The sequence below is a fragment of the Solea senegalensis genome, linkage group LG16 (assembly GCF_019176455.1).
Source record: "Solea senegalensis isolate Sse05_10M linkage group LG16, IFAPA_SoseM_1, whole genome shotgun sequence".
Taxonomy (NCBI): Eukaryota; Metazoa; Chordata; class Actinopteri; order Pleuronectiformes; family Soleidae; genus Solea; species Solea senegalensis.
In genome coordinates this window covers 13,841,647-13,868,140 of record NC_058036.1, presented here as the reverse complement: position 1 = coordinate 13,868,140, position 26,494 = coordinate 13,841,647, and the positions used below count along the sequence as shown (strand labels likewise).

At 42.6% G+C, this 26,494-nt stretch overlaps 1 protein-coding gene across 3 annotated transcripts in view; it reads left to right on the top strand.

The window, feature by feature from the left end:
* Positions 1 to 25,555, top strand: part of kcnd3 (potassium voltage-gated channel, Shal-related subfamily, member 3) — an 83,993-nt gene extending 58,438 nt beyond the window's left edge. For 2 of the 3 annotated variants that reach the window (XM_044048108.1, XM_044048107.1), the window contains exons 3-8: positions 15,946 to 16,114; positions 19,820 to 19,921; positions 23,267 to 23,299; positions 23,414 to 23,506; positions 24,366 to 24,619; positions 24,961 to 25,555. In XM_044048108.1, coding sequence (XP_043904043.1) covers positions 15,946 to 16,114; positions 19,820 to 19,921; positions 23,267 to 23,299; positions 23,414 to 23,506; positions 24,366 to 24,619; positions 24,961 to 25,135 — 826 coding nt within the window. In that variant the 3' untranslated portion in view covers positions 25,136 to 25,555. The other variant, XM_044048109.1, reaches the window with a different exon arrangement.
* Positions 25,556 to 26,494: the final 939 nt, after the last annotated feature.

The window sequence follows — 26,494 nt, the reverse complement described above, 5'->3', positions numbered from 1 at the left end:
ACTTTGCACCACTCGCTGATGGAGCTGCTCATTTAAAACACATTTAAACTGTGTCACTGACTTAATTACATTTTAGCCAATTATGGGTGTTTTTGGAAAGTGGGCTTGTGTGGTTTTTTTTGTTTGGCTGCGCGGGACCTGAGGGGCTTTGGGTTATTGTGAGTGTAATTGTGTGGAACTAAACAGACGAGTGTGTGTGTGTGTGTGTGTTCTGAGTTTAACCTTGAAAAGACACATGTCAGCAGACATGAGGTTTAGGACAAAACAATAAACAACAAAAATCATTTTGTGTCGCTCACACTCCCACACCAAGGTCCAGAGAAAACACACACACACACACACTGCTGCCTCCATCACTAAGTTCAAATGTCTTATTTTGTCACTTCAGTGTTTGAAATCCATCGTTCCGATTGACCTCAGTGACACAAAGTGACCACAGGAGGCAGCAGAGGACCAGCAGCTCCTGTCATTTTAAAGCCAATGTCTGTTGGTACCGATAATATCCAGTTTACACCATATCTGCATTTCTCATCCATCCTCATCCATCCTAATCCATCCGGTCCGGGTTTTGTTGGGTACCCGTGCCTGCGTCAAAAACACATTTTAAATGTGAAAATAACTAAAACAAACTTATATCATTAAATGATCGTTCAGTGTTGCTCAGCTCACATGTGCCACCTCCTCTAAGAATTTGTGGGTTAGACTGTTCTTCCTTCCTTCTTTCCTTCTTTCCTTCCATCCATCCATCCATCCATCCATCCATCCTTCCTTCCTTTCTTCCTTCCATCCATCCATCCATCATCCATCCTTCCTTCCTTCCTTCCTTCATTCATCCTCAGGCTGTGAGGTTAATGAATCAGTGGGTGTAACTCTCTGAAAGCTTATTTGTGTTTAAGACGACATGTTTCCTTCCTCCCCTTCCCCTCGTTGCCATGGTTACTAATTGGCCGGCACTCACACATACACTGTCCTGTCTGCGTTGGCCTGTGCTCCCAATCTGGAATATTCTAATCCCCTGCAGTCATTTTCCCTTTGAAGGTTGTGTTTTTTTTTCATGTTTGACCTTGAGGGAGAAAGTGACCTCTTTCAAATTAAAATTTCATGTTGCCTCGCTGTAGCCTGCCCTCTTTTCTTCACCTCCACCCTCCCACTGTTCTCTCTCTTACACACACACACACACACACACACACTTCATCAGACAGAATCGATAAATGACATGTGAGAGTAGTTCAGCACAAACAGCTTCTCTCTCTGCACATCACAAAACCTCACCCTTACAATTGTCTCATAAACTATTTCATATTAATGTTCATCAAACGTCCAAAGTTTTAATTTCTCTCACACCAAACATCAGAGAGAAAATCAGTGATTTTAGCTGCTGGTCCTCTGCTGCCTCGTGTGGTCACTTTGTGTCACTGAAGTTAATCTTAAAAGACATTTGAACTTCGTGATGGAAGCAGTAGTGGATCAACAACTTGTGTGTGTGTGTGTCAATGTGTGTGTGTGTGTGTGTGTGTGTGTGTGTGTGTGATGTTAAAGTCACTGATTTTCTCTATGAGGTTTGGTATGGAAGAGTGGGTGGTTTACACAGTGACATAAATTCTCTGTGGTGTGGATAAAGACACTTAGTTGTGATGGTTAAGGTAAGGGTAAGGATAAGGGAATGTATTATGTGTCCTCACTAAGATATAAAAACAACTTTGTGTGTGTTTGAAATGCCGCTGCACAGACACTGTAACTCAAACCCAGACCTCATTACACGTCCGGATACATGACCATTCTCACATCAAAACCCAACCTGGCAACCCGACACCGTGCCCACACACACACACAGTCGACGATCACACACAAGTTCACACACTGACCTACATGTCCATATGTTTGATAACAAGGGGCGGAGTCATTGTCAGGGTCGGGTTCCAGGGTGGGTTTAAGTTTACAGCAGGTAAAGGGCCGACATGAGGGTTCAAAGGTCGCTCTTGAGTGTCCAGCTTTTTCAGGGTTAAGATCTGGTTTTAGGATTAATGGTTAGTCTCTGTCTGTGTCTGTGTTTCTGTCTGTCTGTGTCTGAGTGTCTGTCCCCCCCTCACAGGTGCTCACACCTGTTGTCTCTATCTCCTCAGCCTGGAGTATCTCCACCACGATGGTGGATGTAGCCTCTGTTGATTCACTCACTCATATATGCACACACACACACACACACACACACACACACCTAACACATGCCACTCTCATCTCCAGGCAGTGAAATAGGACAGAGGCTGAGCTGGAGACACTCTCTCTCTCTCTCTCTCTCTCCCTCGAAGTCTCAGTGATGGCCCAGTTTCTTCTAGCCTACTTTATTTCACACACACACACACACACACACACACACACACACACACACATTGTGGATTTATCATAGTGATTTTCCTGCTGTTTTTTCTCTGGTCACAGACAGACCTGTCAGTGTTGTTGTTATGTCTCGTTACTCTGAGCGGTCAGAACACGGAACATTGAGTGGACAGAACACAGAACAGTGAGCGGACAGAGCACGGAACAGTGAGCGGACAGAACACGGAACAGTGAGTGGACAGAACACGAACAGTGAGCCAGAACACGGAACAGTGAGCGACAGAGCACGGAACAGTGAGCGGACAGAACACAGAACAGTGAGCGGACAGAACAGTGAGCGGACAGAACACAGAACAGTGAGCGGACAGAACACGGAACAGAACAGGAAGCAGTGAGCGGACGGACAGAACACAGGGAGCGGACAGAACACGGAACAGTGAGGACAGAACACAGAACAGTGAGCGGACAGAACAGTGAGCGGACAGAACACAGAACAGTGAGCGGACAGAACACGGAACATTCAGTTCCATCAGACTCAGTCATAGATCAGCTCAGGAGCCGTGTTCGATAAGTCATGCAGCGGAAAAACAGAGTGTGATAAGCTCCAGCCAATATTGTCATTAACAACCTGACAGGAGTGGTGAATGAGAGGGTGAATCCACAGTGAAATTCACTTTAAACATGAGAGACATGTTTCACTTCATTTTAAAGCTGTAGTATGTAACTTCAGATCACGGTGCCGATTCTTTTCTCAATGAATCGAAAACTTGTTTGGTTCATAAAACGTCAAAGAAAATGCTAAAAAATGTTGATCGAACCTGGAAATGATTGAATGATTTCTGTGAAAATATTCAGCTGAAAAATCTTGAAAAACTTGTTTGAATTATTTATGACTTAAGAAATAATTTGCATCTCTGATTATTTAAATTGCCGTCTTTTTTATGTATTTTGCATAAATTGTTGTCAAAAGCACGTTTTCACATTTTTGTGAACGGGGCTTTCCCCCACACAAACTCCGCCCACACAGACTCCACCCACACAGACTCCGCCCTCACCTTACTTTGATCTGTATGCGGGTTACCGCAGCAACTATGGTAGAGGTTTTCATCTTCTTCTTTAGTTCCCATCGTTCCACAGTGATAACCTGTAAAGCCAGACACTCACCGGCGCCACCTACTGCCAACAGGAAGTGCGACTTCAGTGACCCACGTGGTTTTATAGACATGAAGCGTTCAGAGCGTGCTCAACATTTGCTCTTCTCATTGTTGGTGGAGCGCCACACCATGGTCATTGTAGGCACTGCAGTTGTTGTTCTGTCTCCGTGTTTGGGAGCATTTGTGTGTATACAGCAGTAGAGCCGGGGTGGGAGGAGACAGGAGGAGGCGTGACAGTGCTTATTTTTCCTGCTACGAACCAACTTTTCAAGTTCTAAAAAGCCATTTTTTTGCCCATGTCCTTTGTTTATGTTTGAAAGTTCCATACGACAGCTTTAACTTTAACTAACAACAGCCAGAGGAAAAGTGCATTACACTCCAACCACTGAGCACTCAATGCTAGCCGCTCTGATCCCTGCTGCTAATGGCTAATGTAAGCCACTCTAATGTAACCCTTTTAACCGCAGTGACACGGCGCTCGCTCTGCACTCACACACACCCACGTGACAGTGGACGCTCTCCGGGGGTTTGTTTTGGTCTGTGTGCTGAAGTGTCTTTGAGCAAGACACTGAAAGACAAACTGGTGTTGTCTCCATCAATAAGTTCAAACTTTGTCTCTTCACTGTTTGAAATCCAACGTTCACATTGACGTGACCACACGAGGACTTTGTTGTGGGAGAGTGAGTGGTTTCCAGTTAGAGGTGAAGACCATGTTCTGAAGACAACGTGGACTTTTATCAGCTGAGTCTTTGCTGACACGGCACATTTGTGATACTTTGCCTCGTCTGTGACTTCAAACTAAATCGACTGGTTTTTTGGTCAAAACATAGCACGTCTTCATTTTTTATGACATTTTCTTTTTGGTTTCATGAAGCAAATGAGTCATCAAGAAAATAACTGACAATTAAAATCAGCAGTAGCTGCTGCAATGATATGAATCCAGGCCATTTGGATTGTAAAATGTTATTGTTAAGTGTCTAACGTGTCATTTTACTGGGACATGTGGGAGAAAGACTTTCCTCTCACACTGCCGTTCTGTTTTCTCTTGAATCAGCAGACTCTTAAGCTGCAGGATGTTCGAACGTGGCTTCACCTGAGGATTCAGCCAGTCAGTGCAGAGCTGAACCAGGAGAAAAACATAATTGAGTTTCCTGTTATTGTGTTAGATTCATAGACAGCACAGAAATGGAAAATCTAAACATGCAGGTTCAGAAAAATGTTGTTAAAAACGGGGACTCAACTGTTCTGCCAATATATATACTTTTTTTTTATTTCAACTTCAATATAACACTTTGATTTGTTGTATATTTTATTTTTATTATAAGTTCAGTTTTCACAGCCACACTTTTATTAAAAGTTTGGACAAAAACAAAACATCTACAATTATTTCATAAAATATTCACTTTATTTGATACAAACATAAACAAAATGAAAGCTGCCCTCGCAGCCGCAGCCTCCCCACCAGCAAGTCGACCCTTGGGCTCACATATCATGTTTCGAGCCGATCGGTTAATGTACGGATACATTACAGGGCACTTCCTGTTTGGCGGGCGAAATGGCGGCAAATTAAATATGGTCGACATCGCGTTTGGGTCAAGTTCACACTCGTAGACGTGTTCAGGGGCGGTCTCTCGTGTCACGTATAAAGTTTCGTGCTGATTGGCCAATGCATGGCGAAGTCATAGCACACTTCCTGTTAATGGTGAATCACTGAAATTCACTAAAATTCTGATGGCTGCTGTGGCCACGCCCTTTTTAATCTGTAAACTGACTCACTGAACATTTACTGACAATTCCATCGTCATCATGATGCTCATGAGAGACATTCGAGATCTGGACCAAAATCTGGTCCAGATTATCCTCTCGTGTGGGCGGGGCTTAAGATCACTGTTCTCATTCTCTCACAAAAATGTCTCATCTCACTCGTTCCCTCACTTCCTTTTGCGTCTTCTCCTCTTTGATCCGTCTGTGAAACCTGCACTGTGTCTCTGTGTCTATCATCTGTGGACAGCAGAGGACAGGGCGAGGACATGCATGAACTGGGACAAACAGATGTGTTAGATCTGGTCTCTTCAGGATTGACCTGGAAGCTGCAGCGAGACATTTGTCTTCTGTTTATGAGACACAATAAAAAAACATGTCTATTATTAGTTCATTATTGATTTTTCTTCTTCTGTCCATTGATTTTTCTTCTTCATCAAACCATCGATCCTGATCTGTGATGGTGAGACATGTCCTGCTGTAACCTGAGACATGTCCTCCTGTAACCTGAGACATGTCCTCCTGTAACCTGAGACACGCCCTCCTGTAACCTGAGACATGTCCTCCTGGAACGAGAGTATAAAAGTTTAAAAGTTGAAAGTTACAGTTCACCCAGGACTTAATGTCTCTGAAACAACCTGATTTATTTCATCCGGCCTCATTGTTAATAATAATAATAATAATAATAATGATAATGATAATAATTATAAAAATAATAGTAAAAATAATAATGATAATAACAATAATAGCAATAACGATAATGATGATAATAACAGTAATAATAATAATATTAATAATACAACAATAATAATGATAATAGCAATAATAATAATAATAATAATACTGATAATAATAACAATACAAATAAAAATAATAACAATAATAAATATAGCTGTGTGTCATCTGCATAACAATGAAAGTGTATGTTGTGCTTTCTAATCATGTTCCCTAAAGGAAGCATATATAAGGTAAAAAGTATAGACCCCAGCACTGAGCCTTGTGGAACTCCACAATTAACTATCCTTCTTTTTCTTCTTCGTCTTCTTCGTCTTCATGAAACTGCTCTTTCCGCTTTAAGAAAACCTCCACAAATTCAATTCAACTTTCATAGGAAATGTTTTTTCCAAATATTTCAAGTAACTGTAACAAAAAGTCGACAGTGGATTCCGACTCGTGGAGATCATGAACTTTTATGGCAAAGTATTCGGTCGTTCTTGTCGACCTTGGTGGTAAAAATGTGAGCTGTAAATCATGTGATTTAGCTTTGCTGTCAACATTAATGCAGCGTCATGATCTGTCATTAAAGCCTGATCGTTCCTTTGTTCTCTTCTTCTTCTTTGTCTTTGTTCTCCTCTAGAGGTTCTGCAGCTTTAATAAAAATTGAATTTGAAAATGTGCGTCATCATACTGAAAATGTTGTTCTTGTTTTCCAAACATTCAGAGTGGACAGTTGATTCCATCTTGTGGAGACTAGGAACTTTTATGTATCCAGTATTTCTTGTCGACCTCGGAGCTAAAAGAAATTGTGATTCTGGTCTTGGTTTAAGGACAGACTGTGATGTGGGACATGTGTTTGGTTCCTCAGCTTTAAGAAAAGTTTTACAAACGTTTCAATAACCATGGCAGAGGTTCTTGTGAGGATCCGGTCGTCGTAGTCATAGTAATATTGACCTTGAAGCTATAAATCATGGATGTCACTCGACTGTCGCTGCTTCTCTCGTTTCACTGAACAAAAAATAGTCTGAATTTAAATGTTCTCGTTCTCTTTAGTGATTTAATTAAAACGCACATAAAGGCAACTGTGCCCCGCCTCCTTTAACCTCCCCCTCCCCCTCAGCTCACAGAGATAGATGAGTTCCAAATTCAATTACCAACAGCCATTACTGCTTTTTTATCCATACATCAACCCTGAGGGCCTTTAAAGACACGCAGTGTGCATGTGTGTGTGGGCACACAGGCAAAATTGTGTAAATGCTGCTGCTTTTTCCTGTGAATCAGTCTGTACACGTGTGTGTATGTTTATATTTATATGTGTGTGTGTGTGTGTGTGTGTGCATGTTTATAAATGTGTGCGTGTGTGTATGTCAGTCAGTCATCATCTACCGCTTTATCCTCCACCAGAGGGTCGCGGGGGGTGCATATTTAAATGTATGTGTGTGTATGTTTATAAATGTGTGCGTGTGTATGTTTATATGTGTGTGTATATGTTTATATGTATGTGTGTGTATGTTTATAAATGTGTGCATGTGTGTATGTTTATATGTGTGTGTATATGTTTATAAATCTGTGCATGCGTGTATGTTTATAAATGTGTGTATGTTTGTGTGTGTGTATGTATGTATGTTCATAACTGTGTCTGTGTGTGTATGTTTATGAATGTGTGCGCGTGTGTATGTGTGTGTATGTTTATAAATCTGTGCGTGTGTGTCAGTCAGTCAGTCATCATCTAACCGCTTTATCCTCCACCAGAGGGTCGCGGGGGGTGCTGTGCCAATCCCAGCTACATCGGGCGATAGGCGGGGTACACCCTGGACAGTTCGCCAGTCCATCGCAGGGCCACACACAACTAGAGACAAACAACCATTCACTCTCACACTCACTCCTATGGTCAATTTAGAGTGTCCAATTCACCTAATCCCCACACTGCATGTTTTTGGACTGTGGGAGGAAGCCGGAGAACCCGGAGAGAACCCACGCACACACGGGGAGAACATGCAAACTCCATGCAGAAAGGCCCTTGTTCCAACCGGGGCTCGAACCCGGGTCTTCTCGCTGCAAGGCAAGAGTGCTAACCACTATATCACCGTGTGAAGGTGCGTGTGTGTATGTTTATAAATGTGTGTATGTTTGTGTGTGTGTGTATGTACGTATGTTCATAACTGTGTCTGTGTGTGTATGTTTATGAATGTGTGCGTGTGTGTATGTGTGTGTATGTTTATAAATCTGTGCGTGTGTGTATGTTTGTGTGTGTGTGTATGTATGTATGTTCATAACTGTGTCTGTGTGTGTATGTTTATGAATGTGTGCATGTGTGTGTATGTTTATAAATCTATGCGTGTGTGTATGTTTATAAATCTGTGCGTGTGTATACATGTGTGTGTATGTTTATAAATCTGTGCGTGTGTGTATGTTTATAAATCTGTGCGTGTGTATACATGTGTGTGTATGTTTATATGTTTATAAATGTGACTGTGTATGTTTATAAATGTGTGCATGTTTATAAATGTGTGTGTGTGTATGTTTATATGTGTGTGTATGTATGTTTATATTTATGTGTGTGTATGTTTACAATTGAATTGAGTACCACTGAGCCACTCCAACCCCTATGTGTATGTTTATATTTATATATATGTATGTGTATATGTTTATAAATGTGTGTGTGTATGTTTATATTTATATGTATGTGTGTGTGTGTGTATGTTTATAAATGTGTGTGTGTTTATAAATGTGTGTGTGTGTATGTTTATAAATGTCTGTGTGTGTGTATATGTTTATTAATGTGTGTGTGTATGTTTATAAATGTGTGTGTGTATGTTTATATTTATATGTATGTGTGTGTATGTTTATAAATGTGTGTGTGTATGTATGTTTATAATTGTGTGTGTGTGTGTATGTTTATAAATGTGTGTATGTATGTTTATATTTATATGTATGTGTGTGTGTATGTTTATAAATGTGTGTGTATGTATGTTTATAATTGTGTGTGTGTGTGTATGTTTATAAATGTGTGCGTTCTCTTCTTCTCATAATTGTGTTTGCACTTCCTGTCGACTCTTAGAAGTGGAGTCACTGAGGCGTTCTGTTGATAGCAGTCTGCTAATCGCTAATTACAAAGACAGGCACATTACACACACACACACACACACACACACATAATTGCTCGTATAACCGTCCCTGACTATTATTTAATGACACCGGGCAACTAAGTGTCATCACGGCAGCTAATGAGACGCCTGTGGAAGCGTCTCCACCTCAGGTCGCCTTCAGTAAAGTCAGCTGACAAACTGTACTGTAGAGAACCACCGAGCCCGGAGTGAACCAACATCTGTGATAGAGATCTGAGGGAGGGACTCAGAGGAGAGCCACTGCTGGTTCAGGTCCTGGCACTAGTGTTGTTTTTGGCGGCCTGTTTTGATTTTAGTTTTATGAAAATTGTATTTTACTCTCTTTTTAGTCATGTAGAGCAATCGAGCCACAACCACTATGTTACTCAAAAACATGAAGAGGAGACCTGTGTATCTGCGCTCGATTGCTCTTCCTTTACTAGTCCCCAGATGTCTGTCACAGCTGTTGAAATTTAATTTTGAGAACTGAAAGCAATTTAAATTGAAATACAAATGATTCAGATTCAGTTTCTAGTGGCACATATTTCAGCCGCCCGTAGGAGGACGGACAAAAGTAATGATTCATGTATGCAAGGCCAGGATATAACATCTAAACATGAAATATAGAACTAAAAGTAACCTCCTGACTCCTGATGCAACGATGAAACTGTTCTTGAAACTGAAAGAAAAGAAACAGATGATGGAAATACCAGTGTAAGGACAAGAAATGATCACAGAATAAGCCACACCCCCTCCATATTTGTTTTTCAAGTTATTTCATTTCCAGTGTTTAGAGGTTATAATGTTTCCTCCTGGTTCCACAGCGATAGCGGCGCCACAGACATTTATACTGTCGCGCTCGCTGTGAGACGCATGAGAGCTTTTATATGATCTCAGCAGCTGCTGGAATAATGCCGCGAGTGCAGGAAGTGACGTCACAGCCTCCGACTCAACATCATAACGTTACATCGTCTCGTTTTGGTCTCATTTTTATGTCAACAATATCCCATTATATACTTTATCATGGTTATCGTCACATGACCACCATTTACGTCTCGTCAGGTTTTCAGCACATGGAACTTGTAAGAGCGTCTCGGTCCAAGATGGCGTCCCCGTAATGTGCAGCAGATCTGCATCTGGACAAGTGATTGTCCTCAAAGTCAGTCTCTGTCTTTTGTCTTTGGTGAGACAGAGATTACCCAGACATCACATGGTCATTTTCTCTCTCTTTCTTAACTTTACACGGGTCTTTGAGGACTCAGAAGTGCATCAGGCTGTTTACATGCCTGTTGTTCTCTTTGACCTCGTACAAATGTCCTTCCTCGAACTCTTCACGCGGGTTTAGACGTGTCCCTGCTCCACCTGATTCAGATGAATGAATCGTTATCAGGCGTCTCGTCGATGACGTGATCATTTGATTTGGTGCAGGACAGGCTCAAGACCAGGATCGCTCAGGACCAGGATCACTCAGGTCCAGGATCGCTCAGGTCCAGGCTTTTCTTCATCAGCTTCTGCAGTTACAGGGTTACAGTTTATCTGAGGAGCGCTGGGCTGTGATTCCCGGCCGTCTGTATCCGTGTCAGGACTGAAGAGTGGAGCGCGGTACATCAGCGGGTCCATTTCAGGTCATAATGTGCGTTCTGGTCAAATGGCAGCAATTCGTCAGCGTGATTCGCGGCGTGATTGGTTCAGGGAGGAGAGTGATGATGATGACCTTTCCTCTGTGTGAGCGGAACGACCTTCACTTCATCAACTTCTCTCTGTGTTTCTTTTTCCCCGTCCACAAATGTAAATGAGGATTAAACCTTCTTGTCTCTCGTTCTGGATGTGGATTCATCATTTAGGCAATAACATGATTGTGTGTTGGATGAAAGGAGAGATTTTTATTATAACGTCATTCTGGTGTATTAACATTTCATCTGTGCTGAAATGGATTTTCTGCACAGATGTGATTAGTCCTGATTGGACTTCTTCTTCTTCTTTTTCCTCTTCTTAGCTTTTAGAAAACTGATTTTATTTTTAATGGTTATTTCAAATTATTTAGAGTAAAAATATAATCCATTTTAATGATTGCCTTCTAGAATTGTTTCATGTTTATATTTTCATGTGCCCAGTTTGGGCCACAGCCAGCCTCTGGTGGACTGTAGAGGTACTGCAGGTGGGCTGTGTATAATTATTTTTATTATTTTCAAGAACACATGGGGCCTTCACTTTTCCATCATGATACATTTTAATTCATGTTTATCGTTCCATGTCAACACAGACACTTTTATTTTGAAATTCTGTGCAACATCTATCGCTGTGACATCATGATTGATTTCGTTTTCAGCTGATATAAATGATTTTCACTTGACTGCCCCCTGCTGGTCAGATTAGATGATCAGTGACCCTCAAGGTCATTCCACTTTGAGACGCCAGTTCTGGATCAAGCTCAGCAAATCAGGATTCATGTCTGAGTTTGGGGGATTATCTAATGCGATCCATATTTCGAGGCAGATTTTTCTCGTGTCCTCTGCTCGTCTGTCGTCCCCGTCGTCCCTCCCCCCTCATCTCCTTGCTTTCCTTCGTTGACATTTGAGGTGATGTTTGTCCTCGTCCCTGAAGAGCGACGTGTCACCAGAGTTTCTTCCGTCTGAGTGATTGGCCATGAAATGTCAGGTGAGCGTGCAGATGGATGAGCAGCGGAGGCTCAGAGGACCAGAGAGAGACCGTCAGAGGACCAGAGAGAGACCGTCTTTCACACCGCTGGGTCCTAAAGAGCTCGGCTTCATCAGCCTCTGACAGTTCTGACTTTTATCATCGTTGATGCTGCACCGCGACATCAACAATGACTTTCTTTATTCTCCCATTTATGTGCAAGTGAAATGATCCTGGACATTGCTGATGCTGTTAGTCATTGGGTGGAGTCAACCTCAGACTCCGCCCACTGACTGATGAAAATGCCAAGAAGTGGGCTGAGAGCTGAGTGGTGTAGCAGTGCAGCTGTGTGATGAACAGTGGCGTGTTTAAAAGGAAGGGGCGGGGTTTCCAAGTCCAAGTTCCAAGTCCAAATCCTTGAAAGTTAAAAAAAATCACCTGAAATAGTTTGAACTTAGTGATGGAGGCAGCAGTGGATCAACAGCTCCTGTGTGTGTGTGTGTGTGATTTTAAAATCACTGGGTTTCTCTATGAGGTTTGGTTTGTTGACAAAACAACACAAACTTTAACTTTCTAGTCACAAAAGAACAAAGTTCAGAGAACACAGAAGAAAAACCTTATTCTTCAAATATCACTCAGAGTTTTTAGTTGTTTATCTTTGTTTTCACTGAGACTGAGCTTTAACTGTGTGTGAGGGGGCGGAGCTTTTCTGCAGATCCAAGTAAATGGTACCCTGACTGATGACTTGGGTAAAATTGTCAATATGTTTAATTCATTTTTCATTATCTCAGTTGAAGAATTGACAAGGCATCTTAAATGTCCTGATATCCCATGTAATTCTATAGGTGTCAGTAAACCGATATTTAGTCTACAAGAAATCTCTGTCCCTAAGGTCATTAAAATAATAACAACTCTAAAAAACTCAAAAGCAAGAGACACATTTGGTCTGACAAATCACCTTGTGAAGCTTCCCAAAGAGGCACTTGCAAAACCAATTGCACATATGATAAATCAATCTATTAGACAGGGAATAGTGCCATCATCATGAAAGATTGCTGGAGTTACCCCAATATACAAGAGTGGTGACAAAACCAAACCAGAGAACTATCGTCCAATTAGTATTCTACCCATTATATCAAAAAATGCAGAGAAATGGGTTGCTGCACAACTAACTGAATATCTTAATAATAGTCATAGTTAGAACTCGCTCCATCCAATGCAGTTTGGGTTTAGGAAGCATCACTCCACAGAGACAGCCACTTGCTATTTCCTAGAAAATGTAAAACATCTACTAGACCAGGGTGGTTTTGTGGGTGCTGTGTTCCTTGACCTGAAGCGAGCATTTGACACCATTAATCATAAGGTTTTAATCGCTAAATTAACCCATTTTAATTTCTCTAACAGTGTCTCCTGCTGGATAAAACCATATCTGTCGGGCAGAAAACAAGCAGTACAAATAGATCATTCACAATCTGCCTTTCTTGCACGCACAGCTGGTGTCCCACAAGGCTCAGTACTGGGACCAATTTTATTCAGTCTATATGTCAATAGTCTACCTGATGTGTGTAGAGCTGTAAGGTACAATTATATGCTGATGACACTGTTTGTGTATGTTCATGCAAAAACAAATCTCAACACTAAAAAAACAGTCTGTATGTTTAATTTAAATACCTTGGTGTAGTTTTTGATTCCAACTTGAATTTCAAGCAGCATGTTAAGAAAATTGAGCATATAATTAAGTTTAATCTGTCCAGTTTTAAACATATTAGACCTTTTCTCGGCAAAGGTCTATATGCATGCCATGATATTCAGCCACATAAACTCCTGTTATACAACTCGGTCCCATATCTCAGAGAATATCCTGAAGCCATTAAAGGGGACATATTATGCAAAATCAACTTTTTAACCATTTTAATACTTATATTTAGGACTCTGGGGGCCCTACCAGTCGCCAAAGTGTGGAAAAAGAATACTCAGTCATGTTTTCGTGGTCCCCCGTAGTATAAGTATAGGCGATACAACGCTCGATGTTGAATTCCCTGCGCTTATGACGGCAGAATGCGCATTTCACCGCGAATGTTACCGCCCCACCAGTAAGTTTACTTCGCGAGCTCCACCTTAGCTCCACCTTGTCCCTGCGAGAGTGCAGGCGAGGGAGGAAGAGCGGTATTATGTCAACACGGAGGGACAAGTGTGCTGTTTGTGGCTGCACAGTGTTTTACAGAGGATTTTATATATGAAGCTATTGTGCATTCGTGTGTTCGCACCACTTCACATCAGACTGCGGCCAGCGGTCGCCGTATTTAGTCAGGGGACGTATTTCACCGACGTACAAACACACACATTGTTAAGAAAAGGTCACACAGAGCTCATAACTGACCATTCTGACCAACTGACACTTCTAATTAAAAATATTTGTTCAGTACGTCCTCCATGACCGGAGCACAGACTCAGTCTGATATAGTCACATAAAGCAGCTGTTTATGCAGCTCGCCGCTGACGATCAGCGGTGGTGATCAGCGGTGGCGATCAGCGGTGGCGATCAGCGGTGCTGCACTCTCTGTGCAGCGGTGCTGCACTCTCTGTGCAGCGGTGCTGCACTCTCTGTGTCACCGCTGATCGCCAGCGGCGAGCGGCGATTGGCCTAAACTGCCCGGAGCACCGGAGCTGGTCAGCGGTGGCGATCAGCGGTGGCGGGGTCTCCGGAGCACAGTGGCGATCAGCGGTGGTGAGGTCTCCGGAGCACAGTCTCCGGTCTGATACAGCAACATGCAGTTTATTCAGCTCGCTGCTGGCAATCAGCGGTGCTGTTCCTAAGTGTTTTTAACTGATTTACAGTTGGACAGTGTTCGGCTCGATCCTTATGTAGGACGTCTCTTCCTGTGACGGCACTCTCGCTGTTTTCTGCGCATGCTGCCATGTTGATATTGTCAGAGAACTAGTGGAGGGAGGGGGAGACGAATAGAGCTGTAAAGCGCTGTAAAGAGGACAAATCAGAAACCCCCTGGAAGAAGTGGGCTAAATTTGGCAAAATATCAGAGGCACACAGTCATGGAACAGGCTACCAGTCCATATCAGAAACTGTGACACCTATTCCAAGTTTAAAATTGCACTGAAACAATGGTTGAAAACTAACCAGACATGCACTCACAGTTAAATTATTCACTTTTTTTTTCTTTCTCTTGGGCCCCAAAGTTTTAATCTTAACTTAGATGTAACTTGTCTATGGTTTACTTGTAATGTGTAATGTCTTGTGATTTATGTATTCTTTTGTATCATGTCCTGTTGAATGTCTATTATGCATTGTCCTAATTCAAATAAATAAATAAATACGACTGCGGATGTTGTGGTCATGGAGCGCTGTGTGGGTGTTGCCTCGCTGTGTGTGGGCGGTGCCTTGTCCTGTGTGTGTGGTACCTCACCATGTGTGGGCGGTGCCTTGTCGTGTGTGTATGGTACCTCACCATGTGTGGGTGGTGCCTTGTCGTGTGTGTGTGGTACCTCACCATGTGTGGGCGGTGCCTTGTCGTGTGTGGGTGGTGCTCTGTAAGCTTTTGTGTTTTACTCTTTTCATCAGACTGTGACTTTAGTGTTTAATCAGATCAGAACCCACAGATGGGTCATTGCAGAATTTTCCCAAAGTTTCATTTAAAGGACTGAACATCTCCTGGAAATGATTTAACACATTTTATTTTGGAGGATTTAGTTTGAGGAGCTTCTCTTCTTTGTGTTCATGAATGAGAAACAAGCTCTGTTCCATAGAAAAGTTGCTTTTGCTCCTTCAGCTGGTGGATTTGTCCTCTGTCTCCTGCTCGTGTTACGGTAACACAGTTACTGTAATTGCGTTGTCTGTCTTTGAGCTGCAGACGGGATTGTTTTTGACTTGCAAATGTTTCAGATTGAATTGGACTAAATGACTTTTGGGAAATGTCTCTGGCATTTACCGTGTCCTCCTCTGGAAAGGTTAATATTATCTCCTCTCGGAGAACGAGGCGCTGGCTTTTATTGCCTTATTCAGCCGCTGTGAAGGTTTGGGAGGAGCTTCTGGCTCTGAAGTTACTGTAGCATGAGAAACAGATGCAGTCTGGATCGACTTTGGTCACGACTTTGTGATCAGCAGGTGGCAGTGGTCTGAAGAAGACCCACGAGAACATGTTTGTGGGGCGCTCCCGGCACCATTATGTGTGTGTGTTACAGTCAGACTGAATGAACATGTCTCTCTCTCTGTCGCTCAGGTATGGAGACATGGTTCCTAAGACGATCGCCGGAAAGATCTTCGGCTCGATCTGCTCTCTGAGTGGAGTGCTGGTCATCGCTCTGCCCGTCCCCGTCATCGTGTCCAACTTCAGCCGCATTTATCACCAGAACCAGAGAGCAGACAAGAGGCGGGCACAGAAAGTACAGGTGAGCGTGTTCTTCACCTTCACCTGGACACCAGAGGGCAGCGCTGAGGTGTGTGTCCCTCAGACAACAACGACGATGATGATGATGATGATGACGAAGAACATCCATATTCATGTCACCTGACATCCACACCACTTATTATGGTCTGTAAATGATCCGTGGTTAATATAAATGAACACACACACAAATGAAACACTTATTTATGTACAACTTTACAATAGTAAAGAAAAGTGTTAATGTTAGGGTTGTGTTAAGATTAATTACATTAAATTACATTAAAGCCACATGAAGTTAAAATAAAGTCACAGCAAAGACATTTTTACAAGGTTTAGTTCGATACTTCAGTACAGTAAATGTTATAAACGTCAGTACTTTGAAGTACAACATTTACTTTTTTTAACTCACTGACAGTTTCACTGTTAGCCTTATTTTTCATTTAAGAACCGCGTTGTTGAGTTCCCGTCTTCACCGCTGCCTTTTAAGGTTAGGTTGAGGTTAGGATTAGGGTAAGGTTAGGGTTAGGATAAGTAGTAATTGTGGTTAAGGTTAGAGTAAGTCTCCAGGAAGTCATGAATGTCGAACGTGTGTGTGTGTGTGTCCGGTGTAATACGACGCTGCTGTCGTCATTAAGCAGTGCTAAATGACTCCCTGTAGGAAGTGGACGTCTCTGTGGTTTGTGTGCAGTGAGGTTGGTTGTTTGAATCCCTGCATGACTCAAACATCAGGACAGCAGATTTACGTTCAAATCTGATTTTTGTACACTTTTATAAGTGACTGGGATTTTTGTGACATCAATAATGAGCAGATTATTACATTCAGAACAAGAAAGCCATGCCTACTTCAACACAACCTCTGAGCTAAAGTAAAGCTCAGGCAAAGCTAAAGTAAAGCTAACATAAAGGTAAAGTGAAGTAAAGCTAAAGTCAAGCTAACGTAAAGCTAAGGTAAAGCTAAAGTGAAGTAAAGCTGGATAATGCTAAAGTCAAGCTAACGTAAAGCTAAGGTAAAGCTAAAGTGAAGTAAAGCTACAGTCAAGCTAACATAAAGCTAGAGTAAAGCTAAGGTAAAGATAAAGTGAAGTAAAGCTGGAGTAAAGCTAAGGTAATGCTAAAGTGAAGCTAAAGTAAATTTAAAGTGAAGTAAAGCCAAGGTAAATCTAGAGTAAAGCTAAAGTCAAGCAAAGGTAAAGCTAGAGTAAAGCTAAAGTCAAGTAAAGCTAAGGTAAAGCTAAGCTAGCTAGAGTAAAGCTAAGGTAAAGCTAAAGTGAAGTAAAGCTGGAGTAAAGCTAAGGTAATGCTAAAGTGAAGCTAAAGTAAAGTTAAAGTGAAGTAAAGCTAAGGTAAATCTAGAGTAAAGCTAAAGTCAAGCAAAGGTAAAGCTAGAGTAAAGCTAAAGTCAAGTAAAGCTAAGGTAAAGCTAGAGTAAAGCTAAGGTAATGCTAAAGTGAAGCTAAGGTAAAGCTAGAGTTGTTTTTTAGTTTAGTCTGTGTGTGTGATGTTAAAATCCCTGGTTTTCTGTGAGGTTTTCTGTGATTTCCTCGTCTCACTGTGAGATTACGTGCTGAACGTATTCTAAACATATCGTAGACTTAAGCTGGCTCAGATTTTATGAGGTGAGCCTTTGGTTAAGAGGCTAAAATCTGTTTTTCTCTGTCGTCCTCGGCGGCGGCGATCCAGTAAACTCAATATCACAGCAGCTGTTGCACCTGCCTCTGTAATCCAGTTCTAACAAAAGTCTTTAGTGTGTGAGTGGTGTTAGTCTGAGGTTAAGCTGCAGACGCAGATATCTGCGGCCCGAGGTGTCGGGAGGACGACGTGATTTCCTCACAATCAATTCTCGCCTTGGTTCAGTTTCCTGCCTCTGTCCACGCCGCATGGATTTTATTTCAGAGTCAAATTCTCACCAATTTCTCTTCTGCTTTCTTCTCTTTTTCCTCCGAGGCTCTTGACTGGTTTGTGTCATGGTTTGCTGTGTGTGTGTGTGTATGTGCGTGTGCGTGTGCATGTGCGTGTGTGTGTGTGTGTGTGTATCACAGAGCAACATGCCTCAGAGGATTGACTTCATTTCCTTGTGGCAGAAACGTCAGTGTATAAAGGCAACCTTTAAGATGAGCTGCAGGTGTGTGTGTGTGTGTGTGTGTGTGTGTGTGTAGTTCAAAGGCAGAACCTCATCTGGTCTCATAGCTCGTTTTTTTCACTGAGCCACATTCTGCAGACGAGTCTGTGGATTTTTAAACTTTTACTTTCAACTTTAAAGAAATAAATAAATAAAAGTCTAACTCCTAACAAGGCGTTCTGGGTATACTGATAGCATAGAAGGAGAGTGTGTGTGTGTGTGTGTGTGTGTGCACATGCTATACTTAGACCTTAACCGCATCGCCTCCGCTCGTCTCAATGTACATATAATTATTTAGTATTTAATTTAATTTAATATTATTTATTATTTATTTTTATTAAAATAAATGTTTTTATTTTAAATAATTATTTATTTATTTTAATTATTTAAATTTTTTATTTATTTACGGAATAATTTCAGCGACTTCAAAATATAAATATCCTGACAGCTCTGATGGGGGATTCATCTATAAGCTCTTGCTTTCTTCTAAACAATCCCGTATGAACCTGAGACTGTGTGTAACAGCTGATCTGTGTAGAACTGTCAGCACACCTGTCGCTAGGCCCGCCCCCAAGAGTGCTTGTGCCCCCCCACTTGAGGCACAGATCTTAAAAAAATGACTTTAATTTGTATTTTAGCCTCTTCCTCAGTTTGGCGCCTGAGTAATGGTACAGTCCCTGATATACCTCAACAACCCCTTATAGGCATGCACACACTATAGGCGTTAACGCGTGTGTCACTATTGCACTGCAGCCAACGCTTCAGGCGCCTTAACGTGTGCATGTGTGACTGAAATAGCCTAAACTGTCACATCACTCTCTCTTGGTAATACATGGACTGCTTGAATTGTGAAGCAGCTGTTAAATTCAAAATTCGTCATCATAAAGTAAATAATTGTTTGTACATTGAGACGAGCGTGCGCACAGGCGTCCGCTGCGTTTGCACGTGGCACGAATGACTCTTCGCTGTTTGATCTCCACAAACACAACACAGTGTGTGTCTGTACACTCATTAACAGTCACGCGTGGCCTTCATGTCACGTATTTGAGGCGTAGTTCACCCGTCACGTAGGAGTATGCGCTACAACGCCCGTCTGTCCATTGAAAGTGAATGAATTTACAGGTGCACGTTAGAAGTTTGATGTCACCGCATAGACACTGTCCACGCGCTGTTGTGCGTACAACATGATTCAGTCTAGAAGGACATGTTCTTAGCGTCCCCTCCATTAAGCACGGGAGTTGCCTGGCAACGTCGCCACGGCCACACGCTCCTGTTTGTACAGTGACCCCGGAGAGACGGCACTATTGGCTGAGCACAAAGTCAGGTTTGATCCCAGAGGCCCACGGGAGCGCTGTGTCAGCACAAATGTCCATAAAGTGATAAAGAGTGTGAGGACGCGGAGACACAGGGAACAGAGAAAGTTCAGCCTGACTTTACACACAGAGTTTATAACGTGAGAGTAAAAAAATGACTTTACTGTAACTGTTCATCACTTCATCTCATCATTAACTGGTGTTTTAAACTGGACTCAGAGAAAATCGTGTGTATGTGCGATGACTAACATGTGTGTCCTGTTCTCTCTCTCTGCAGAAAGCTCGTCTGGCCAGGATACGATTATCAAAGAAGGGAAGCTCCACCGCCTTCCTGCACAGCAAACGCAACGGACTCTTCAACGAAGTTCTGGAGCTGACGGTAAGAAAAACATCCTGCTTCAAACCACACAAGCTTTTTTTATTTCACTAATAATAGAATGTTGTCTGCTGATTTGACTGAAGTCAGTTTTTGCCTGCGTCATTCAAACTGAGTCGCCCCCTGGTGGCTGACGACTGCTTCCTAAAAATCATTGACAGATACCGACTATAAGATCAAGGCAGTGATAGCTTTAGTTTGGACAATTATCGTGACTGAGCTGGAAAAAAAGAAGCAGAGAAAACTGTTGTGGGAGGAACTGAGGAAGAGGAAATGACCGAGCGAGGAAAGGACAGAGCGAGGAAATGACCAAGCCAAAAAAGGACAGCGCGAGGAAATGACCAAGCAAAGAAAGGACAGAGCAAGGAACTGACAGAGCAAAGAAAGGACAGAGCGAGGAAAGGACAGAGCAAGGAAAGGACAAAGCGACAGAGCGAGGAAATGACCGAGCGAGGAAAGGACAGAGCGAGGAAATGACAGAGCAAAGAAAGGACAGAGCCAGGAAATGGCCGAGCAAAGAAATGACAGAGCGAGGAAATGACCGAGCAAGTAATGGACAAAGCGAGGAAATGACCGATTGAGGAAAGGACTGAGCGAGGAAATGACCGAGCAAGGAAAATGACCAATTGAGGAAAGGATAGAGCAAGGAAATGACCGATTGAGGAAAGGACAGAGTGAGGAAATGACCGACAGAGCGAGGAAATGACAAAGTGAGGAAAAGACCGAAGCAGGAAATGACCAGGCAAGGAAATGACAGAGCGACAGAGCAGGAAATGATTGAGCAAAGAAAAGACAGAGTGAGGAAATGACCGAGCAAGGAAAGGACAGAGCGAGGAAATGACAGAGCAAAGAAAGGACAGAGCGAGGAAATGACCGAGCGAGTAATGGACAGAGCAAGGAAATGACCGATTGAGGAAATGACCAAGCGAGGAAATGACCAATTGAGGAAAGGAAAGAGCGAGGAAATGACCAATTGAGGAAATGACCGAGCCAGGAAATGACAGAGCGACAGAGCGAGGAAAAGACAGGAGGAAATGACCGAGCAAGGAAAAGACAGAGCGAGGAAATGACCGAGCGGAAAGGACAGAGTGAGGAAATGACCAAGCAAAGAAAGGACAGAGCAAGGAAATGACCGAGCGAGGAAAGGACAGAGTTAGGAAATGACCAAGCAAAGAAAGGACAGAGCGAGGAAATGACCGAGCAAGGAAATGACCGAGCGATTAAAGGACAGAGCGAGGAAAGGACAGAGCGAGGAAACATTGAACTGAGTTTTTAAATGGCAAAAAAGCAGTTTGTTTGTTCCTGAACACAGAAGCATGGAAGCCCACCAGCAAAGACACGGACACGTTGAGAATAAAAGAGGAAGATGATGGATGTTTCCGGTGGTGTACTCCTGTAAAACTGTAGGGGGAGCTCTGTAGAGAAAACATGTCAAAAAGCGACCAGACAAAGTTGTGATTTAACCGGTTTGAAAACGTTTTTTGTTTCACTGAGAACACAAACAGTGTCAGACAGGAAGGTAAAGTGTGGTCTAGTAAATATCAAGGCTGTTATTTACTAGCGGCGTCCACGGCATCATGCAGGGCGACACTGTGTCAAGCTGTTTCCACTCTCACAGTATGGCAGCCGCCCGGGTGCTGAGTTATCGCCATCGCCTCCACAAAGACTGATACTGAACAACGAGTCGCTTTAGTTCATGTGTTGATTTGTTCACCACTTTCATTTTCATTTTATTTGCACAGAAATCACTCAAAAATAACTCAAGTAAAATAAGAGTTTGAGTGAAACCAATAAAACACATCTGCAGAAGAAAAGACACTCTGAAAGAGTTTAAAATGTTAACTCGAACAACTTTTATTTTGCAATATAAAAAAAACATGCACTGTTGTCCAAGTTCAACCAGAGAGAAAATCATCCACAAAATATCATCAGGTCAAAGGTCACATGTCAGATGTTTGGTGTTTTATTGAAGAGTAAAACGACCATGAAATGTTCACTCAAGTTCAAAAACATACACACCTCTGATTTTTATCGTGGAAGATGAGTTGTGTGGGGGGGGGTCAACGAGAAAGACGTCCTCTAGATGTCCACAGGAGGTGTCCACAGGAGATGTCCACAGGCCACAGTTCAAACACGACCATGAAACGTTCACAGACCAAAGCTCCGACTGTCTGACGGTGTTTTTGCAGAGACAGAGAGGGAGAGACACCAGTGGGACGTCAACCACTTTGAGACAAAAACATCTGTGTTTTTCTGCAGAGTGAAATGTCCACAGACCACACGTCAGGACATCATCACACACGTTGTCTCGTTGAAGAAAACACTGTGATCTTTGTTAGGAGCAGATAAACGGCGTGAGCTCAGGAGATCGACCCTGACGAGGACACACACTCACAGTGTTTTTCTTTTAACACCAGCCGCACGCTTAACAAACACAAAATTGCCTCTACAAATCCTCCAAACGGGGCATTTCAGCTGCCTTTGGGCGTTGCTGTGGTGCATACACGATCAGGACTCTGTTTCTCTTTTTGTTTTTCTTTCATAAACAGCTGATTCTGCTGCGAGAGACTGATGCAACGCGCTGAAACGCTGTGACAGTCTGCAGTCAAGTCAACTGTGGACCATGTGATTCATGCCACAATATTTAAGAGTCATCGCCTAAATATTCACAAGATTCTGTAAAACAGCCATGATTTAAAAAACAACAACAAACTTTCTGACCAATGTTCAATGTTTGAGTGCAGATTAGACCAGGATCAGTTCATATCTGTTGTGTGTGCGTGTGTGTGTGTGTGCGATGTTTTGTGCTGAGAAACAACACCTTAACTAATATCATTATGATTTTTTTATTATTATTATTATTCGTGTTATTATTATTATCATTAGCATTATTGCTATTATTATTATTATTGTTACAGCAAAGACATTTTTTGGAATGTTATATTACAATATTGTTCCACTAGTAACAGAACACTAACCCCACGTTAATCCTGACTGTATGACTATCATGTTTTATACTATTATTATTGTTATTGTTATCATTATTATTATCATTATTATTATTATTATTATTATTATTATTAATAATAATAGTAATAATAATAAGTGTTACAGTGTTTTAAAGCAGAATCTGTAGATATATAAGTATAATATAATATACATATATATAGATACACATATGTATCTGAACTGAAATATCTTTGAAAATAATTGGATGGTTGAGTGAGTTCCTGAGTTTCAGACTCCGTGAGTGTGAGTTGTGTTAAAGTCCAGATCCACTCATGTTCTCAAACACCATTAAAACCTGAACCTGTCTCTTCTGCTTTTGTCTTCCTTTTCCAACTCAAGCACCTTCCGTACAAGATGAACCTCTCAGAGCAGGTAGTGACACGACCGCAGGCCGCCGCCCACCTCCCACACCTGATTACTGTCACCCTGACAGCAGACCTCTCACTTTCTCCTGTGTGTGTGTGTGTGTGTGTGTGTGTGTCACAGAGTTCCACTGAGGAGGAACAACAGTTGAGTAAGTCGACTTCTCTGTTAGAGAGCCAACATCACCACCTGCTGCACTGTCTGGAGAAAACCACTGTGAGTGAACACACGCACACACACCCACACATATATTTAAGTAGTTTAAATTCATGTTCATGTGTCAAACTCAAGGCTCTCGGCCCATATCCAGCCCGCCGTACTATTATATTCAGTCCACGAGAGGGGCCTCAAAGTCAAAATGACCTGAGGATTCAGTGAACTTCTAGTCTGGTCAGGGGGAGGGTTGGGGGGCCGGGGGGAAAAATGTATATGTATATACATATATACATACATATATGTATATATATATATATTCACAACCAAAAAAACTAATAATAATAATATTGCAAAATGAGTCTGTAATAATATGATCAACATTAGCTAATGTATTATTATATCATAAGTGACCTAACCCTGTAAAAGATGTGGACTTTAAAAATTATCATGTATGTAAGTTAGTGTTTATTTTGATTTAGTCTGAAAAACTAAACCACATTTTAGATGAATCTGGTTCTTGTTTACTCTACAAAATGTTGTACTGATGATGTTTTCAAATGTTATATGGAGCAAAGAAACCAGAGAATCTTCACATTTTAGAAGCTGAAAACACAGAAATCTTGTTACAGTTATTTTGTTTAAAAAAAAGAAAAAACATAAAAAAAAAGAACTTAAACTGATGGAATTGATAATCAACATTGTTTGACCTTTATATTGATCTATATCTTTACATCTGACTGGAAACCCCACACCATAGAAAAAGTCCCTGATGTTTAAAAACATTGAACTCATTATAGACTTTTTGATAAGAGATCAAATCAGTTTTTCAGTGTGTGTATGTTCTACAGCGAGTCCTGCGTCCTCTGTGTGTTTGGACACACGTGTCCAGCTCTTTAATGTCTCGCCGTCTTCTCGTCAGAACCACGAGTTTGTGGACGAGCAGTATTACCAGCAGAGCTACCTGGAGGCGGGGCTCCAGAACTACTCCTCGCAAAGCCCCTCCCTCTCCAGCCAGGACGGCGTGACGGGAACGTGCTGCACCCGCCGAAGCAAGAAGCACCACACCCCCTTACCAAACGCCAGCGGCCCCGCCCACATGCCACCGCTGAGACACGCCCACCCCCGTGGTCTGCAGGAGCTCAGCACCATACACATCCAACCACTCAGCACCAGGTGTGTGTGTGTATGTCTGTCTGTCTGTCTGTCTGTCTGCATTTAGCATTAGTTTTTAAGTTTAGTTTAGTTTATAAAAACACATTTGTGATTAAATGTCACACAGGGTGCGGGGGGATTAGGTAGGAGATTAAAAGAGGGAGTGAGATTAATGAATGTAAAATCATTTGGTTGTAATTTCTTTGTAGTTGTGTATTTAAGATGAGTTTTTCATTAGCTGCGTAAATTAAACAGATTAAATTACATTTGTTCCAGATTACGTGGGAGGTTCGTGATGTTTCATGTAAATACAGACTGCAGCTTCAGATGAAGCGCTGACCTTTGACCTTTGACCCCTGCAGTCGCTCCAGTCTGAACATGCGCGTGGACGACGCGGCACCGCTGAACTGCCAGAGCAGCCAGATCACCACGGCGATCATCAGCATTCCCACGCCGCCAGTAACCACCCCCGAGGGCGACGCCCACCTGCCCGTGGGCCCCGCCCACCAGAACGTTGTGAAGGTGTCTGCGCTGTGAAGACGTGAAGAATTTAAGGAAAGAAAAGACTCCCGGAGACAGACTGAGGGACAGACTGAGGGACAGAGGAGGACTGAGGACGACGACGACGACGATGATGATGATGATGATGGTTCCTAGTCTTAGCTGTGGTGGAGCCTGCCCTCTGCTGGTCGAGCGCTGTGATGGCATGGACTCTCTGTGCAGACAGAGGACGGCTTTCAGAAACAGTGTCTTCATGTTAGTGGTCGGCCTGCATGTGTGCGTGTGTGCGCGTGTGTGTGTGTCTGAGACGAGTGTGTCACCGTGCCCTCCCCCGGGTTTTGGACTCTCCCCTGTCTGGTGTTTTTTCAGCAGAAGGAACCAAATCTTTCCTCCTCTCAGTTTTCCGTGTGTTTGTCGGTGATAAATTTGTGTTGTGTGTGTGTGCGTGTGTGTGTGCGTGTGTGTGAGTGTGTGTGCGTGTGTGTGTGTGTGAGTGTGTGAGTGTGTGAGTGTGTCTCAGTGGATTTTAAATGTTGGGGAAGTCTCCGTGTGTGAAAGTGTTTCCTGTCAGAAACCCTCGGCTCGGAGCCTTTTACACGACATGTGCCTGAGTTTAAAGATTCATTTGTTTTCGTAGTTTTCAGACGGACCTCGCGTTAACTTCAATTCTCCACGTGAAAAAACATCCCATAATCACCGCAGCTGAAAGCACACGGCGTTTGCCGAGAGTTTCTGACACAAACGTTTCCCGTGAACTCTTTGTGAATATTGTTCATAGAATATTTTGTAATATTTGACATTGTTTGGCAGAACCAGTGAAGCTGTCTCTCTCTCCCACTGTCTCTCTCTCTCTCTCTCTCCCCCTCTCTCTCAGTGTTGTCCTGTTGTCTCTCGCCCTCCTGTGTAAACAACACTGCTTTCAGTCATTATAGTCGTCAGTGTTTTTTCTTCCTCACACTCAGCGCCTTTTTCCAAACTGTTGGGTAAGTGTGTGTGTGTGTGTGTGTGTGTGTGTGTGTGTGTGCGTGTGTGTGTGTGTGTGTGTGTATGTGTATCAGGGGCCTATGCCAGCACACTATACTAAAACACCTTAACTGCGTCGCCCACACTGCATAAAGACTGAAAAACAGGCGTGTGATACGCGTGCGTACAGGCATGTGTATTGTGAGTACACCAAATAATGAAGGGTGATACGTGTCATGTCACATGAGAACGCAGCGGACGCCCGTGCGCACGCTCGTTTCAGTGTACAAATAATAATTTACTTTATGATTCACTTCACAATTCAAGCAGTCCATGTGTTACCGAGAGAGAGCGATGTGACAGTTGAGGTTATTTCAGTCACACCTGCACACGTTTGCAGCGTCTGCGTGACGCCCATGTGACGCCTATGTG